Genomic DNA, 19,390 nt, shown 5'->3' on the forward strand with positions numbered 1-19,390 from the left:
ATTTTTAGGTTTCCCAAGTCAACTCCTTCATCTTCTTCCATATCAATTGTCCTTACCTGTCTCTTTCTTAATCCTGCATGGTACCTTAAAAAGTTTTTACCCTGCCGCTCTTTCCCTTCTACTTCTATTTGTACTTCCTCTTCGGATAGTATCCGTATCCCTTCTTTCTGTACCTCACTCTCTGCTTTTTTAATCGTAATCTTTACCAGGTCCGAGTACATCAATACTCTGGTCACATCCTTTCCTTCTATATTTTGCCTAAATCCCACTTGTCTTAAATCATTTGACCCTATACCTTTCAATTTTGGGCACTTGGCGAACGCTTGCAGAAGTTGTGACCTGTTTAGCGGCAACCTCTTCCTTGACTTCTTACCCCCTTTACCTATTGGTATTGGTTCAAAATATAACCACTTACCCTCCTTCCTTGCACCTTTTACTGCCTGCTGTTGTATAATTTGTACCTTATTTATCTGATTTGTGGGCCTATTAATTCCTACCACCGGAGTATTCCTGGTTTGAAGGCTTTCTCCGTAGCCATGACCCAGGCAACTACCGGGATTCTTAGGCTGAGATGGGGTTTTATTCCTAACTTGTTTCTCCTGCGTACTTAAGTTACTATCTAATTGCGCCCTTTTGTTTTGTTTCTTTGGGATTTTCTTCTTCATTATACTCCTGATGGGGTTGAGTGCCTTTGTTTCTTGCACCCTACCCTCACCTCTCACCTCAACCTCACCCACCCTTGATCTTTTCACTATCTTGTTAATCCCCTTGTTACTACCCTTTTTTAATGGTTTCCTTCCTACTCGCCCTACTCTGTTTGCTGGCATAAATCTAGAGACCTCGCCTCTTTTTATTACTCTCATTGGCCATTTTGAAATATAAACCTCTGGTTTTTCTTTAGATAAGTCAGCTAGTTCGAGGTGTTCCTCTACCATGGGCCGTGGATCGATATCTGGGACAGGTCTTACCATACAAGGCATTTGGCATCTAATCCCCTGTAGCTCACCCTCTATCTTAGCTAGGTACTTTTTCTGTACTTTTAAAATGTCATTATTTGTCAGCGTGACTTCTAGAAGGCCTTGTAGAGTTCTCTGTAGTATTAACATAAGGTTCAGCATCGACGAAGCGGGTGTAGCAGAAAGTTCCAAATTTAGTTCAGAGTTTAGATTCAATTCCACGCTTTGTTCTAGCACTGTTTTTTCGAGTTCTCAAGCGGGTTTTGCTTTTCTTTCCTTCTTTGACTTAACTCTCTACCAGATACATCCTCTTCCTCTCCTTGAGTCCGCCTCTGAAATTAGGGTATCCCGGTGTCCTGATTCTTGTTCATAAATAAGAAGACCTCGCGGTGAAGAGGACAACCGTGGTGACGACAATATAAATTGTAAAGACTGATTGGCCATAGTTACTGATTCAAATGTGTGATTCTCAGGTGGTAGGGAAATATTCCCAATCCCGTTCCCACTTTTACTCACCCTATCATTCAGCGGCGCAGCCTCTATTATTTCTATATCGGGGGCTTTTGCTGGTAAGAAATCTTTTTTGAAAGGTTTCCCCACAAATTCTTTTAGCGAATTTGAGGTAGTACCACCCCGTTTTTTGCTTACGGCCACACATTTATTTGCTCTTTTCTTTGCCTTTTTTCTGGGCTTGGCTCAGGGCTCTCTCCACTTCCCTCTGAGGGACACGGGTTAGCTAGGGTCGCTCTTGGTTTCAGTTTAAGATCCAGGTTCTTTTTGAATTTCTTGGGAGCCATCCCTAATGCTTAGTTTAGGTTATATTAAAATTTTCACAGTCTCGGTCACACTCTCTTTGACAGGTAGACTTACTCTTTTGACGATCTTTTAGGTAGAACCGAAGTTAGAGACCAGGATTAGTGTCGCAGGTGACTCTGTTAGGCTGGTCCTATGCTGTAGCCCTGTTTTGGTGATCTTGGCTAGCTGGCTAGCAGGCTGGGTGTGGCTTTTGACTTTTGGCTGTAGCCTTGGCACTTGACTTAACACTTTTTAACGCCCCAGGTCGAGGTCAAGCATAGAGGGCAGTAGGGTGCTGGACTATGACAACCCTGGACCCTCGGCGCAGCGTTGCACTGCTTGCACCTACCTTTGTCGGTTGTCAGTGGTTGTCTTGGAAATCATAACAAATCAGCAGACTGCAAGTCTGCAGTGTACGGGTAGATGAGGGAGCAGATAGATAAACGGGCGAACAGCTCTGGGCAGCACACCTCTACCTTTAGAGCGTCTCGGTAGGCTCAAGGGTCGCGGCGGTGACTCTCGGTGGCTCTTAACACCCCCCCCCCCTCCCCTCCACTCTGTATTATACTCCGGTTCCCGCTTAGAGTGCGACTTGAAAATCCCCTGCAAAGAGCGGCCTTTTCCCAAAGCTATTGCAGAGACTGGGGCCGGAGGAGAGGACGGAGGGCTGGGAGCCTAGAGAGGGAGGCAACAGGCGGAGCTCGATGATCGGCGTCCTCGCGCTGCGACTCTCCCCGACTGTGGCTCAGACTGACGGGCAACGTGGAAAAGACGGACTGGAAGCGCAGAATCTCTTCTTAACACTGGATAACTCATGGTCAGCTTTCTGGAAATTACCTGGAAATTTGGAGAGAAGGTTGAAAGTGATTGTCTGCCACCAGAAGCACATCCTTAGACTGCAGTGCTGAGCAACCAACAGACGGGAACTGACTTGATCCAGGAGAATCATTTTCAAGAGTTCTGTTCCCACCTGAAATAAATGCTAAATAAATACCATGTTGTGGTCTGTTCCGCTGTTGCTACCCATCAGAAGTCCACAGCCTAAAATTGGCCAGCTAGAGAAAAGCGCCGATTTCCCCAGAGTCCAATTCAGAAGCTACTGTAGAGGACATAAGCATAATATCCATACATCTTACTAGCAAATGCATCAGCAGCGTTCCTAATCACAGCCTCAGAAACCCTTCTTTCAGCACCGTAAATCAAGCAGAGTTAGAGGGAGCTTGGAGCTTTCCGCTACTCTGGAGAAGGTTTTCCATCCAAATACAACAAACTACAAATGGATGCTGAATATAGTTAGAACTAGTCACAAAATGGCATTCTGCAGGCCTCCACTGAACTTCCTTGAAGGGTGATATCTTTCCGTTTGGAACAGATGGTCTAGAAGCTCGGATTCTAGTCATAAACAAACATTTTGGGCAGTGTTCTAAAAAAAAAATCAAAGGAACATAAGCATCTACTCAAGGTACATCTTGGTCGGTAAGAAAGTTCCCAAACACAAGTTGAGTTCCAATCCTTTCTTGAGCTGAGAGGTGCATCATGTGACACATGTAAGCCAGAACATCTCAAATACATGTAACAGCACAGATGTGCCTTAATAATTACACAAGGCTTGCAACACCATCTAATACTAAGACATTTCACAAAGAGTTTAACATATTAAAAACATTTCACCCGAATGCTCCACATCTTATAAAAAGCACATATTCAACTATCATTAGTACCCTAACAACACTTACTAATTATCAATACACATGTTTTGTATCATTTGGCACTTCTCATCAAGGAGTAATCCTTCAGTTTGGGGTCGCTTGGCTAGCTACTTTCGGTAAATCAAGTTCTGTTCCACTCCAAGCACATGTATGCCTCTCCAGGGTTAATCAATTTAACATCCTTTAGGAAATGTAAACGGTGGGGGAGGGGAGCATACTGCCTTCCGCTTGCACCAGTTCTCTCAATGCATTCAGGTTGATGCAGTCCTCAATAGTGTTCATACTCACAGTTAGTCAAGTGTTTTCCCCATCATCTTGACGCTTCAAGCACTGACTATCCTTAGATGCATTTTTCATGCTAGTTGGCACTCATCAGCTAGGAGAAATCTGCTAGTTTTGAGGTGACTCAGATATACGTTTAATTCAAAGTACCACAACATAACATATTTTGCACGCATTGGACATTCTCATGCACACACCACAGCATCAAAGCCTTATAGTTGGTAAATCAGTGAAACCTCAACCGCACATCACTCTCCCCACTGCAACATACATCTAAAAAAACATTCAAAACACGTTAACATAGCTGTACCTCTCATGCACAAGAAATACATTGCATTCAAGCTAAATACTTGATAAATGATGCCACTCAACAGTCCTTCAAACCAGACAATTTTCATCCATTCAATGCTCTGCAATATATTAAATAGCAAAGTTCTATGAAACACAAACACATATGGCAATAAAAAAGATCCCTGATTAGATTGGGCACATTGTATTTGTCCAATCAACCAAATAAGAACAATGACTAAACTCTAAACAAAGTTTTCGACTGACCAAACATGATGATACCATATTAAAATGAGGAGCTTCAACGATAAAGGTGATAAAGATTTAGTTTGTAGGTTGAAAGGCGACCACCAGCACCTCAACAATGTCCACTCTCGCAACTTCTACATAACCCCATGGACATCATGCTGTCATGGAATCATGATGTGAGCGTAATCAACCCAACACCCCCCCATCCTTTAGCAAAATAAAGCATGGTGTTCGAACAATTACATGAACAAATATACACAGAAAACGTCAGATAGAGAATGAATCACGGACTACAAATACATCCACAAAGTTGCCCCACAACATAATTTTTTAAATGAGGGCAGACACCTAGAGAAACTCAAACTTGTAGGACGAGAACACCCCCTTGACTCTGTCACTTGTAACCTCTCAACATTGTCACTAACTCCCATGTGGTCACGCACTATGTCTACTTTATCATCAGGAATCAGTGCCACTCGGTCTTTGTTCTATACATGGCTATCACTGATATGTACAGCATGAGACATTACACAAACAACTTGCACAGGAGAAGAATATTTAGACTCTTCTTTGCTACATAACCAGGCTTCTTTATCCTTACCCAACAGTCCACGTTTACTTTCACCCCATGATCACCTTTGCCTTTGTAAGCAGATTGAACTTTCTCCCTAACGTCAACCACGTTTCCCAAGCTAGAAGTATCAATTGTGTGGTCACCCATACATTTCCTGTTTAATTTTGATCCCTAGGCCTGACCTCTCAACACAAAAGGCGTGACACCAGTTGTCATATTGGGTGTGGATCGCATGGCTCACAACATGTCGCTGACAACGCACCTCCAATTCAGCTTATTGACAAAAGCAAGTGTCAATTGACTCATCAGTGTCAATCAGTCAGGACTTATAAAGCACGCTAATCACCTTATAGGTTATCCAGACGCTTGCGGCCCAGGAGGCATATTCGAACAGCCAGGTTTTGTGGGCCATTCAGTGTGCAATTAAAACGTTCGACTAACCCATTACTTCTGGGACGATACAAGGAAGTATGGGTATGACTTATGCCATGTTCAAATAAAAATGTACCTATTTCCTCAAACAGCAGTTGCATACTGTCATCCATCACCAATTCATTTGGATACCCTTCTCTTTCAAATACTTCTCATAGAAATTCTATGACGGTTCACGTTAAGATATTGTACACAAAAGCAGCCTCAGGTCATTTATACATGCAGTCAATCCACACTAAAACATACTTGGATACCTCCCTTTGGACTCTTGAGGGACCAGCAATCTCAAAATCAAACTTTGACCAGGGATACATATACGATTCCACTGGAGTTATAGGTGACGATTTTGTGACTTGGCTCTTATCACTCAACACACACTTGTCACAATCACGCACAAAATGCTCAACAGACTTGTTAACACCAGCCCACCAGTAATCCTCTCGAACCTTTCCTTTGATCGCATGTATTCCCAGATGCCACTCATGAGCCATTTCCAACTCCCTTTTCCGCAACTCATTCGGCACAACCAATTGCTCGATCCTCTGCACCAAAACTTCCACACGTGTTAATTCATCCCCACATGAAAATAAGAGCAAAGTTCAGTACCAACACACTTAGCATCTGGCCAACCACCACACAACAAACTCTTCATCTGAGCCAAAACAATATCACATTCAAGAGCATCCCTGCAGTTATGCTCAGTAATAGCAACACTTGTCGTTTTCTATATTTAATGGAGGGTACATACCAGAGTTTCATTCTGGCTCTCACATTCTTCTGTAGTACGTAATGGCATTCTAGACATATAATTGGCAACCACATTCTTTCTATCTGGGATATACTCCACCTTGTAATGATACTCTAGCAATCAATATTGCCACCTGGCAACCCTGGGCGTTGTTCTACCACCACCTTTGGTACTAAATAAGTCCACCAACTCCTTGTTATCACAAGTAAAACAAAAACGGACATAAGTTCTAAAATGTTAAGTGCCCCACCACATCCCCATTGCTTCCTTTTCAGTGGTGCAATAAGTTAATTCAGATCCTTATAGTGCTCTACAGCAAATGTAATCACCTCTTCCCTGCCAGCTTTTCTTTTTTTGTAACAACACAGCGCCCAAACTATCATTACTGACATCTGTGATGATGATATTAGAATCACAAGTATCTAAATGTTTTAATGGCAGTGCCCCAACAATATCTGATTTGGTTGTTTCAACTGCACTCTGGCACTGTACATTCCAATCATACACACTTCCTTTGTTAATTAAAAACCAAAAAGACGCAGTCTTCTGGGCAAAGTGAGGTTCAAACTTGGAATAATATTCAACCAAGCCTAAATAAGACTTGAGTTGCTCCTTGTATTTGGGGCAAGGGGCTGTTATGTTCCATATAGATACCATAATAGAGGCCCCGGTAACTTCATTACCCTTCACCTATATTCTTCCCTACATTACACTTATAACGGTTTACAGAACGCAGGTTTTTCCTAGTTAGAAATCTCATACATTATGCATGAGGATTCTTGGAAGCACAGCAGGACGACCATCTCCTGTATAATATCTATGCATAAAGTTTATGCCCGACGTCATCCTTAGGCCGACACAGTAATACATTGAGGTAGGACACCTGGGGAGACCTATGGGTACATATACATCACATCTTGCTCAGATAGAGCGGTGGAGACCGAGACTTCCCAGCCGACACACTGACCAGAGACACTGAGGTTCCTGCATGCAGACAGTATAGCTTGCAGTGGTCTAACATCCTTTGCGGGGTGTTCAACTCAAGACCAAGACGGAGTCCTACAGTCTCTCACTTCAGGTAATGGGGTTGACTCTATCCTAGAGGGATTCTTGGCTTAACACCTACACACATGCTAGTTACATTTAGGTACATCTAGTTAGGGAAGAATCGTAGGAGTACTCATGTTTTTAACATGTGTTTTATATACTCGTATCTATTCATGATTATTGTAAGATGGTAGAGCTATACCATCCATTTACCTTTATAGTACTGCTAATCATTTATATCTTATACTGTCTAACGGTTGTTGCAGCTCATCTATTCTACACCAGAATAACAACTGTTCAAAAAACGCCCAGCCTGTTTATTCTGTGTATCCCTCTGAGACAGACTAAGTAAGCACGAGTGACTGAGTGAAAAGTAGTATATTGTTTCCACGGTCCTTAGGGATCAGAGTTGTCATGTTCGATGATTGCTAAGAACTATTCTCTCCTTGGTAAGAGGAGATTCTAGTGGCACTGTGAGCTAGTTGGTACAAAAGGCCAACATACCCGGTGGAGGTGTTCAGAGTCAGTCTGACACCAATCCTATAGTGTATGCTGTCCAAATGCACAGATCCTGTATAATTGTTATAGGAGCTACACAACAGGGCTTCCTTGATGACTTTCAATATCTTAATTTTCGGTTCAATGCCTTTGATACTAATATGTTGTTCAATGTAATCCACCCCACTTGCTTCAAATTTACACTTATTGGCCATCAATCGTAATCGTTTATCTTTTAGCACAGACAGAACCTTGGTGAGATGCTCGTCATGCTCCTTTACATTACCTCCGAACACCAGTATGTCATTCTGGGAATAAAGCACCCCTTTCTGACCAAGGAACATGAATGTAAAACAAAAGGCATGTGTTTGTAACGATAAGCTCCTAAGGGAGTAATAAGGATGTGAGATGCCTAAATTCCTCAGACAACATGACCTGATGGTCTGCCGCTGACATTTAACTTGCAAAATATCTCATTGATATTGGATAAAGGTTCGCAATCAACCCAGATATTGTGGTTCAAATTGCATAAATCCACACTCAGTCTCAAAGTACAGTTGCTGTATCAAACCAGGACAATTGGAAACAACCACTCTGAACCTTCTATCAATTCAATAATGTCAAGGGCACATAACCAATTCAATTCAGTCTCCAATTCAGCTTTCAAACACAATGGCACCTTGCTGACCTTGTTGGCTACGGGCTTGGCATCACTCTTCAATACAATCTCGTGCTGAAATCCATGCAACTTGCCCAGATTTTTGTTAAAAACTTCTGGAAAACGATCAGGCCATCCTCCACTAGAGAAGGACACATTCATGTAGTTCTTACAACTGGCACTAGTTAAACTGGACTTTGAGATGACTTGATTGGGATGATTCAGGTGCAGAATTATCCCTGGTCATACCACCCCAGTAAATCTGACCCATACTTGGCTACATATATCATGGATGTTATTGTCTTGCCATCAAATTCCAACTGTCTATCAAATTCCAACAGTTTATCAGACTCCCCCACAACCTCGATTTATCCCCCTCCATATGCATCATTCTTTACAGATGATGATTTAAAGCTCACAAGTAGAAATATTTTGGACTGTGATACCATTTAAATGCACTTCGCACATAGTAGGTTTTCTTCTAATGTTGCATTCACAATTTCCACCAACACTGCTTTCAACAATATTTACATTTTAACCTTCATTTTCCACCCCAACACTAGTTACACTGGGTTATTGTTATTGTTATTTTGGATTTATATCGCGCCCAATCACCTACAGGTCTCTAGGCGCGCGGAAATCGATGGTAACAGACAACAAACTCGGCAAACACAGAATGAGAGGCACTTTTTGGTCTAATTTACACCCAGGGTTCTTTTAAACAGCAATGTTTTTAGCGTCCTTCTAAATCGCAGAAGATTCCCCGCCCTGCGCATCACCTCAGGCAGTGTGTTCCATAGCTGAGGGACTAATACAGAGAAGGCTCTTCCTCCCTTAGTTACAAGTTTGTAACGGGGGCAGACCAAAAGCTGAGAGTCTGAGGATCTAAGTGTTCTCACTGGACTGTACACCTCCAGACGCTCAGTGATGTAAGCTGGTGCCTGACCATAGATTGCCTTATGAGCTGTGCATAAGTTTTTGAATTCCACGCGCTCTTTAATGGGGAGCCAATGCAAGCTGTGTAACAGGGGAGAGGCCTTAGTTCTCCTTGGGAGTCTAAAAATTAGTCGTGCAGCATCATTCATCACGACCTGCAGCCTGTTAGTAAGAGTTTTGGGTAGGCCAAGGTAGAGAGCGTTTCCGTAGTCTATCCTTGAGATGACAGTTGCTGCTACAATTGAACGCATCATTGACTGGGAGAGGACCGGGGTTAACTTTCGTAGCTGTCGGATGATGTTTGTACAGCTCCCCACCACAGATGAAATTTGACTGGCCATTGACAAGTCGCAATCCAGTTTGATCCCCAAACTCTTTACGTTCATGCTTGGTTTTGGAGCAGGGCCCAACTCAGCTGGCCAATAGAGGTCACTCCAGGGTGAGGCGGTAGAAGGAATCACCAGTACCTCGGTCTTGTCTGGATTGATCTTTAATAGGTTTCCAGTCATCCATTGCACAGTATACCTCAATATGTTCTGAGCATTGAGTTGTGCGGTACTTGAATTATCGACACTCAGCAACAGCTGAGTGTCGTCCGCGTAGTTAAAGACTCTGCAGCCCCTACTGGCCAGTGATGCAATCAGCGGTTGTAGGTAGATATTAAATAACAGTGGGGATAGGGCAGAGCCCTGTGGCACCCCACATTCCAGGGTCCCCACCTCAGATGGGTACAATTTCATTGTTATTTTCACTGTTATCCTCTTCCTCTATGTTGAACACAACTGGCTTGTGTGGCATGCGACAAACCCTTGTAAAATGACATTTTTGTTACAATTGAAACACATTAGAGTAGATGCAGAGCAGCTCATGGCTGAAGATGTGTGGTTGTTGCCGCCACACCTAAAACACACTACAAAATTTTCCCCATGTTCATTATCTCTTTTCCAATCCTGTTTATATTCCGGTTTCATTTCTGTCATGACCTTGGTGCCTTTAGGCCCTACGTTGATGAGTTATCTCATTGCACTGCACGTGGTCTGTAAGAGTAAATAATTGCTTAAAATAAGCATCTGAGGGGTATATTTACTAAGATTTTGTGCCGTGTTTGCGTCACAAAGTATATACCTTCCAGTGCAAAACTTGTTTTGGCTGGGAAATCACTTGAAAATAACACTAATCAGCACATAGCGCTGCTTTGCATTACTTAGCGCCAAGGAGGCATTCCATGGATGGTGCATGGGCGTTCCTATGCAGCCACCCAAACCTTTTGATGCAAAACCCCCCAAAAAAGTAAAGCAGGATTTGCATGAAAAAATAGCACCCAGTTCAAATAGGCTCTGTCACAGAGAATTGCTTTTATTTCTCCTTTCTCTTCCGAGCATTGTACAGCACACATACAAATTGGGAAAAGTTTTAAAGTTTGTCTAAGCGTCGTATTTTGTACTGGAAGAATATACTTCCAGTACAAAACCTATGCTGGACTCACACAGACACCCTTGCACTATGGTGCAAAGGTGTGTGCATGGCGCATGGCTGCCTGATTGAGCGCCAGCGCTAGGGAGAGGGGAGGGGGGTGCCATATTTTTGTAAATATGGCGTTTTCCTGCTCTGTCCTTCTCACTCAACACAGCATTCTTTGGCTGCATATTGTGTGAGAATTTAGTAAATCTGGTCCTGAATTTGCTATTGCTTTGGCAATGGCGATTGCAGTTTCCAAATCTGGGTTGTGAGTGGAAAGTAAACGCTCTTGAATTTTTCTGTTGGATGTTTTCTCAATTAGTTGGTCGCTAATAATCTCATTGTGCATATCGCGGTAGTTACAGGTAATGGCCAAAGTTCTCAGAGCTGAAACAAAATCATCAATGGATTCATCCGGTTGTTGACATCTTTGTAAGAACGTATGTCTCTCTCGTACTACATACCTACTTAGAGAAATACGATTTTCAAGAGCTTGTAACACTGTAGCATGCTCATATACATGATACACTGTCGCTTGTTCTCCCGCCTCTTCCTGCTGAGAAGGAATCCTTACTTCTACCAACGGTAGGGATTTTAAAACAGATCTGCCTTCAGGACCTAAATTGTGCACCAATAGAGCTTTTTTCTCATTAGTGAAAGTGTCACCGTCCACAACATCAAGATAGTCCTTGAAAGCTTCCTTTAACATGACCATTTGAATAATGGTTTGCCGGGTATAGAGAGAAATCGTGAAAGAGGTGATATACCTTCCATGGGGGAGTTGAGAATGATTAATTATCTTGCTGAAGTAAAAACATAAAATAAAATCCACAATAGGTAGTCTAGCAGACTAAGATGGGAATTACACTTTAATGTCCTCAAGAACTAAAAAATGTGGGCAAAAATCTAAATAAGCAAAAATGCCTGACTCCAAGACGGCAACAGTGCCTTTCCCTATGCATTTGTCTCAGTAGATGCCTGACTTTAAAATGGTGGCCAGAGGAGGCATTGCTAGGTGCACCTCGGGCCGATAGGTGGCACTGCAGCTCAAATCAAAGGAAAACTCAAGCCTCCGCCTCTCTTCATAGCTTGCTTGTGGCTTGGCGCATACAGAAGATAGCGCAGTTACCCCCAACATGGAACAGCCGGCCTCTGCATTCAGTGCATATAGCCAACCAATTTCAAGTCTAGTCTCCTGCCTCCTGATTCCTGTATGCAAAAACCCGATTCCACGTCAGGCTTTTGCAGACATGGACTGATCTTGTGTGACTCAGAGTATACACTGCCAGTAACCTGCACCTGCAGGGCAGTGCACAACATTTTTGGCACACTCCCTCTGCCTGCCATAGTGCATTTTCCGTGCTCCTGTCCGGTAGTGTAAAAAAACAATTTTTTCATTTAGTTCCAGTACATGACAATAGACCCGATTCAGGCCTCAATAGAAGTCAATGGAAGAAATACATTCTCCTGGTCATTAAAAAAAAAGAATCTTCCCCTTCTAAAATGTTAGCATGTATGTCCGTGACACCGAAAAGGAAGACAGGCACGACAGGTGGAAAGCTGACGGTCCCAATAAAGTCATCCTGGACTAAGCTTGCATGGAAATCAACATAGAAGATGCCCAGAAAGCAGCCATTAACAGACTAAAAGAAACAAATCACTTTCCTGTCTCAATGGGCCGAAAAGGCATGCACTCCCTAGAGGAAGCATACAACAAACAAACATTGGTAAAGTCAATATGTCTCGACTTTGGGACCTATTGGCTTTGCCAAAGCCTTACTGCGATGCTGTACAGCATCAGCAGAATGCTGTGCAGCATACCTAAATGGAAAAAGAAAAAAAGGAAGGTGCTATGATGTGGCAGCGTCATTTTGCAGGGAAACCCATGCATGATGACATGTGCATGCGACATTTTGCGTGCATGCCTATAAAATGACATAGCGCCATTTTTTAAAATTTACCAGTCTGAAATGGATTGGTTAATTTAAAAAACAATTAAAAAGAAGAGGCGCATAAAGTTTTTTTTACAAGGAAGAAGGACCTTAAAAAAAGACTGTTGGGAGGGCAACAGAAGAGCTGACTGGAGAGCTACATGGGAGTGGGGGAAGAAGCAGACGAGCGAAAAAGCATCGGGGAGCGCTGAAAAGTTGAACGTTTGGTGGGGGAAAAGCACGTCGAGAGAGAAACTGAAACATGATGGAGAAAGCAACACTGCCCATCGGGATGGGTATTTGATGGGGGAGAAGCACACAAGGGAGAGAGTTGGAATACACATGCACTCTAGGTAGTGCTTGAGCAAGAAGAAAAAAGTAGTTCCCTGAATGTGAGCAGTGTAGGAATGGAAGCCAGCCAATTAGAGAGATGGTAATGAGGCCATGTTCCAGGGCAGGGGGCAACCACAAGATGGACAAGCTAGGAAAAGGAAAGCCTTTGAATATGAAGCAAGCAAGTGACAGTGACAATAAAGCCAACCAATTGTAAGCAATGAACAGACTGTAAGCCCCTTTAACTTCTTGGTAAACCCACAACAGGTATATTACAAACAGTGGGCTTGCACTGTCTGGCAGGCCCGACGTAAAAAGCACTTCCATGCATCTGGCCTAAAACCCTAGGTGAGTACTGTCAACAATTGACAAAGTAAGAAACTTGGAAGTATTGTTTAATTTGAATCACTTCTTTGGTCCAAAAGTAAACACCAGGAAATGGTATTCATTTTCTGTAGGTGAAATATTGCATAAAACTCACCACAACTTTAATTGCTTTGTCATTGTATATTTTTTTTTTACAGAAAACACAAAAGCCAACCCTTTATGCATTTGGCTACCAAATCTGCAAGAGGATCTTGGCTACTGGTCAAAAGCTTCCTAAAAGGTTTTCAACATGTGATCAATATTTTAGCAAAATAATCTAGAGCACATGTTTTATGAAGTTCATGAACTTATTGAGGAGGGCCATCTACCTATAAATTTCAGGGAATGTTTTCTTGATCAGTGCTTTTTTTTGTGTTTCTACAAACCCATACAAGATCCTTAAATTGTGACTGAATGTATATTAGACAGGAAATTTGGTAGTGACACTAGATTTGTGGTTGTGTTGCTTTATTAATAATACATTTCTTCTGTTGTTTGTTAAAAACCATTTGAGTACAAGAATGTCATTATACTTAAAAGTCAAACACAATACTTTGCATATTTATGATTCGCAGAACTATAGAACGCTCTCCGTTGCAATGGTGGCTCTTTTCAAGCCACTTGAGATGGCGGGCACATGCTTGAGGATGCATGACTTGAAGGCAGCTGCAGCACCAAGGGATTAAACTCTGAAAGCCAATGGGGTTTGGAAATTCTACTGGAAGCGCCTTGCGTCCTGCAACGCGCTGTTGATAACACTCTACCACGTGCTGTTCTAGAACTCCATTTTGTATTGCAACAAGAGCATTTGGAGCCTTTACTTTTGCATTTGCAGTGGCAGGTGCTTTTAGAAGGTTTTAGTTGTTGAGTATGATCGGCACCAGTTGTTGGAAGATATTTTGGTTCATCGCACTGTGACTGTTTCGGCTTGTTAAAGGCTCTCCGGGTAATAGACCAAAGGGGCCCAGAGCTGCTTAGACGTGCCTGAGAAATCTTGCACCTTTCTTTGTGTATGGTCAGGTGCTGCATTTTTTCCATGTGAACTAGACGAGCAACCAGCGGCCTTATGGTAATTTCCAGGGAAGGGTCAACACCATTCTTCCAGGCCACACAGTTTGGGGATGCCAACTCCTGCAGTTCCATAGTATTTAGGGGTGGTGGTAGAACATCGGCATATGTGAAATATTGAGCTTCAGACGTCGAGCAAGATTCTTCAACATGGTCAATAACTTCAGGACTTAAAGTTGTGTCTAAACGTTTGCTGTAGCTAAGCAAGACATCATCAGGCTTCTCGTTATCAGAGAGACCACTTCCATCCGATAAAGAGCTTTCAGTATTGGTGATTTTCTGGTTCCAGACTGAGCTCAAAAGCGCTTGGTGGTCGCTGCACTCGATAGCTGGACATGAGTGAAGGGTGAGTTTTTCATTTTTATTCTTGCTGTGTGTGGAGTCAAATGACCACTGGAATTGAGATGGCATTCTTGCCCGCTCTGGGCTGACACTTGGTTGCTGCCACATAGGAACTGCGGAAAAGGCTGGATTGTGCATGTAGATTTTTAGACTTGCTGCACAGTTAGCTTCCTTGTGACTGTTAAATGGCCTGATTGGTGAATAAAAATACATTTATAAAGCTTAGCTTGCAACGAACCAAGATCAAAACATTCTCATTAATTACCATTTCTTTTGTACAGTGCGGTTTAGTTCAATAACATATTAGCTGATTTAATTCTGTACACAACAGTAACTTTCAAAACGTTTGTTGTGTTCTCCTTTTAACCATCAACAAAATATGCATGATCAGAGTAACAACTAAATACCAGGCCTAAAATGACTTAAGGTCAGTGCACATGCATTGCATTTTTTATTTTTCATTAAATGTTACGTTATTCATGTTTTAGTCTGTATTGTTCTTTGAGGGATGTGGCTCATGTGTCACCGTAGGGAAGGAATATATATTCCTTCAATATGGTGAACATTCAGCGAGTACTTCTGCGCCTTTTCTAGTAATAAACATTTACTGTTAGCTTAACAAACACCATTACGATACAATCCCAATATGATTCAGTGTAACACTATAACCATCATAAAACTGGAGCCAGCGCTATTTGTAAAGAAAGTAGAAGTATGTTAGTTACATTTCACATAAAAACCATTAAGGTTAATTGTATTCATTGTTTAAATCACATTCTGTATGCAGGCTTCATGATTAAATACATTTAGCAAACATAGTGCATATACATTTTGCAACTCCTCTTCCGCGTACTATATTTGTATGACCTTGTATGTTATGCTATATAAATATGGCCAGTAGGTAGTTATAGTTAGAACCCAGTTTCCAAATTTGACAGAAATGTAGGTCTTGGGTCAGAAAGCAGCCTTTTTGTTATTTGGTGTAAATTCGTTCAGGAGTTTTTGAGATATTAAAGGAAAAAGAAATTTGTATATCTGGGTGGAGCATAAGTACAGATCTCATGGTGAGATCTGATTGACTGGCAGCCGTCATGGGACCTATATACATGATAGCACCCCACAGAAATGCACTGTAGTAGATGGCAGGTTTTGAGGGTCACAAAAAGAACGTGTAAAGGGTGATAACTGATTTTAGTTATCATTTGTTGATGGTACCGTACTAATTTTAGGAATTGTGGTGTGTTTGAACGTGATTTAACCCTGTGAAAAAGTCTTCTCCTCGGATTTCATGAATAATGATTGAGAGAGAACGGTTTTCTCATGATTTTCCCATGAAGGTTATGGAAGGCACGCAAGAAGCTAAAAAGAGGGCATACTTTCTGTAAATTCACACTCTCTTTTGCAGCTATATGAGAATGTAGTCTGACATTCTCAGTAAAACATGTACTTCCAACAGGAGCAGCCTGTCAGTTGACTCTCTTGTGTTCTACTGCAGCCTCCCAGAGTGTTCTAAAGACCAAGAGTGCTAACGGTCCTACTTATGACAAACGTATGGCACCCCCGAAGCCATCTTGATTGAATCAAACTGGTATAACTTAAAACATTTAATTTCGAAAGGAACAAAATTAGGATGTTCATTTTGTCATAGAAATTATGGTTAGTGCTGTAGAAAGAAAAATTATAACACATTTTAAGTGAGTTCTCAAACATATTCCTCTTCTATTTCACTAAAACAATCTGACATGCAGACTGGAACATGCACTTTCTATACCAGCAGCAGACTGCCAGTTAATTCCCTGTGATCAGCAGCTTTTCTACACTGCTCGAATAAGCAACTAGAGTGCTAACATTCTGAATCTACACCTGAACGCCATCTTGATAGAATCATAATGGAAAAGTGAAAGCATTTTCTACTGACGATACTGCAGTAAATGAGAAAATTAGGAAGCTTCATAACAAATAAGCCTCCCAAGATGGCCACCAGAGAAAAAAGAGCCCAAATGTAGCACAAATATCACCCAAGTGTAGCCCAAGTATAGCCCAATAACAGAAGTGTGCAAAATACAAATTTTCTTTTTTTCTGTGCAGTTTTATATGTTTGCGACTTGACCCGAAGGTATTGGAGTGTTTTACATGAGCTTCAGTTACATTACGCAAAGACACATTCATTTTGGTTTAGGCATGGGGAGATTAAGTGATTTACCCAGAATCAGAGGATGTCAAGCTGATGCCGAAACTCGAATCCGGTTCCCCAGTTGCAAAGTCTGCAGCTCTGGCTGTAATGCCACATCCTCTTCCCTAAGTATAACATATAATCAAGTGATCAACTGGGTAAAAAAACATAAAGATAGCAAATATTTTAAAAGTGCTTTGCCCCTATTTGAGAACTCAGAAAATATGTCCTCATTTTAGTTTTTTAGAGCACTAACTATAATTTGAATGGGAATAAGACCCTCTCCTTTTTAGGTCTCGCCTGACCCAGTGCATGCGCTGGTCTGGCGAGACTCATTGAGAGGGCTCCAAAAAGTGCTACCAGGCCAGCCTAGAGGTACAGTGCATGTGCGCGGGCGCGTGCACCGCGCTTTACCGCGATTACTTTCACTTTCGCGGCCGCTTTGATGTTTGATCCTGATCGCATTCGCGATCACTTTCACTTTGCATAGCCAATAGGTCTCGCTTTTGGGACCTTATAAGTATTTAGTTATGCAACTGTTGCATGGCTAAACACTTCTAAGGTCCCAAAGGCGAGACCTATTGGCTATGCCAATGCTTGTTATAATTACTAGAGGAAATGTTTTAGGTATTACAGTTTTGATTATATCAAAATGACATTAGGCGTGCAACAGTTTTGTAATAAATATACAATGTTAGCAATCTAGTTGTTCATTACAATACTGTAGTGAGGCAGAGGTCATAGACTCGGATCATTGAGAGCAGGGAATAGGGTGCAGAGGCATTAAGTTGACCAGGCTGGGCAGGAGGGGGGCAGTGGCAGCACAAAGGACAATGGAGGGCAGGGTGAACAAACCAACTGTACAGGACAGGCAAGAGAGGTTAAAGGACGTACAGCCATACATGCCAACAGACCAGATTCAGGCAGGAGACTCCCAATGTTTTTAAGCCCAAGAACGGCTTTATTTTATCTGTATCCTGCCTAAAAATCTCCTTTTTTTCCCAAAATCTCCCTCTTACCAAGTTCAAAATGTTGGCAAGTATGGTACATTGGATCACGGAGGGCATCAGGAATGGGGTAGGGACATTGGCTTGATAACAGAGGGCAGGAGGGAGATGGGCAGGGGCCGCTTGGTGACCAAGCGGACCTTACAGGCGTCGGGCGCAGGTGTGGTCCATGAAGGTGAGAGGGGCGGGGCGGGATGGGGGTATTGAACAGACGACGACGAGGGAAAATTAATTATTTATTTAATTTTCCTTGGCGTCGTCTATCCAATCCCCACCCACCACACCCCAACGCTCTTACCTGCATGGGCTGCTCCTGGTCAGGGGTTGCAGCAGCACAACACACCACACAGGGCAAGCGGGATGGCAGTGCAACACAACGAACCATGGAAAGCAATAGGGAGGGGACAGGGTCATGCACATGGTCAGCAGAGAGGAAAGAAGCAAGGCCAGTAAGCTGACCGTACCGGACAGATGGGAGGGACAGTTGCAGCATAACGGACCATGAAGGGCAGAAGGGAGAGGGCAGTGCCACAACAATGGACCAGACAAGGCAGGAGAGAGGGGATAGTGGTCAACACATGGGAAACAGAGGGCAGGGGGCATGGGGACTGGGTAGGAGCAGCAAGCTGACAATGGAGGGCAGGCGGGATAGGCACTGGAAGCACAACACATCATGAAGGGTGTTAAAGTCTAGGCCCATTTACACAATTTCTTCAGAGGGGACTGGTCTTTCTAGGAGAGCGAGCAGTGAAAGGGAAATATCACTAATTCGCATCTCAATACGGTGCAACCAATGTGGCCACACATAAATCCACTTGACTCTTTGATCTGAGTTTATTAAGTTTTAATGATAAATTTAGCAACAAATCAAAATAGATCAAACTCAGCATAATCGTATAAAAGTACAAAAAGATCAGAATAAATCTAAATCTCCTTAATTGATGTACCCTATATAGTACAAAGCAAATGACTAACTCTAGGATGATGACGCAGACAATCAGGAAAAAGAAATGAAGGTTAAATTGCATGAGATGATTCTCATTAGCGAGCGTGAGCAGACTAACATTCCCTACACTACCATAACAATGGGAAACCTAACTAAATCATTTGGGTCAAGACACTGTAGGCGTACCTTCCATAAAGCTTCAATAGCACATTTACCAAAATGTGCTCAACATTTTTTGATGCTGCACTTAAAATCATACATCATGCTATGTAAACAATTCTGGCATAATGCCCCAGTGGACAATTTCTAATATCAACTGTACTTTAAAGTACTGGAATTGTTATTTTACTCTTTATATTATATTGCTTCTCTGACCCAAAGCACTAGTGCTTTAGATAAAGTGCTGTTATGTAAGTGAATTAAAAGCTTTTCTTAAAAAAACTTTACGTAAAAAACTTTTCTTTCCATTACTCATATCATACAAGGGAGAGAGAGAGAGACTTCCTAAACTGCAACAACACTTCTTAAAATTATTTTATTACTTATTTCTTTTCACTGTTTTACTTGTTACAGGTGGGTGTGCAAATCTTCTTT

At 42.2% G+C, this 19,390-nt stretch overlaps 1 protein-coding gene across 2 annotated transcripts in view; it reads right to left on the reverse strand.

The window, feature by feature from the left end:
- Window positions 1-13,386: 13,386 nt before the first annotated feature.
- The window catches only part of FAM217A (family with sequence similarity 217 member A), a 77,297-nt gene continuing 71,293 nt past the window's right edge, over window positions 13,387-19,390 (reverse strand). Inside the window, exon 4 of one of the 2 annotated variants that reach the window (XM_085606605.1) lies at window positions 13,387-14,860. In XM_085606605.1, coding sequence (XP_085462731.1) covers window positions 13,873-14,860 — 988 coding nt within the window. In that variant the 3' untranslated portion in view covers window positions 13,387-13,872. The remainder of the gene's footprint in view (window positions 14,861-19,390) is intronic. The other variant, XM_085606604.1, reaches the window with a different exon arrangement.

Source organism: Triturus cristatus, chromosome 5_2 (genome assembly GCF_964204655.1).
Source record: "Triturus cristatus chromosome 5_2, aTriCri1.1, whole genome shotgun sequence".
NCBI lineage: Eukaryota > Metazoa > Chordata > Amphibia > Caudata > Salamandridae > Triturus > Triturus cristatus.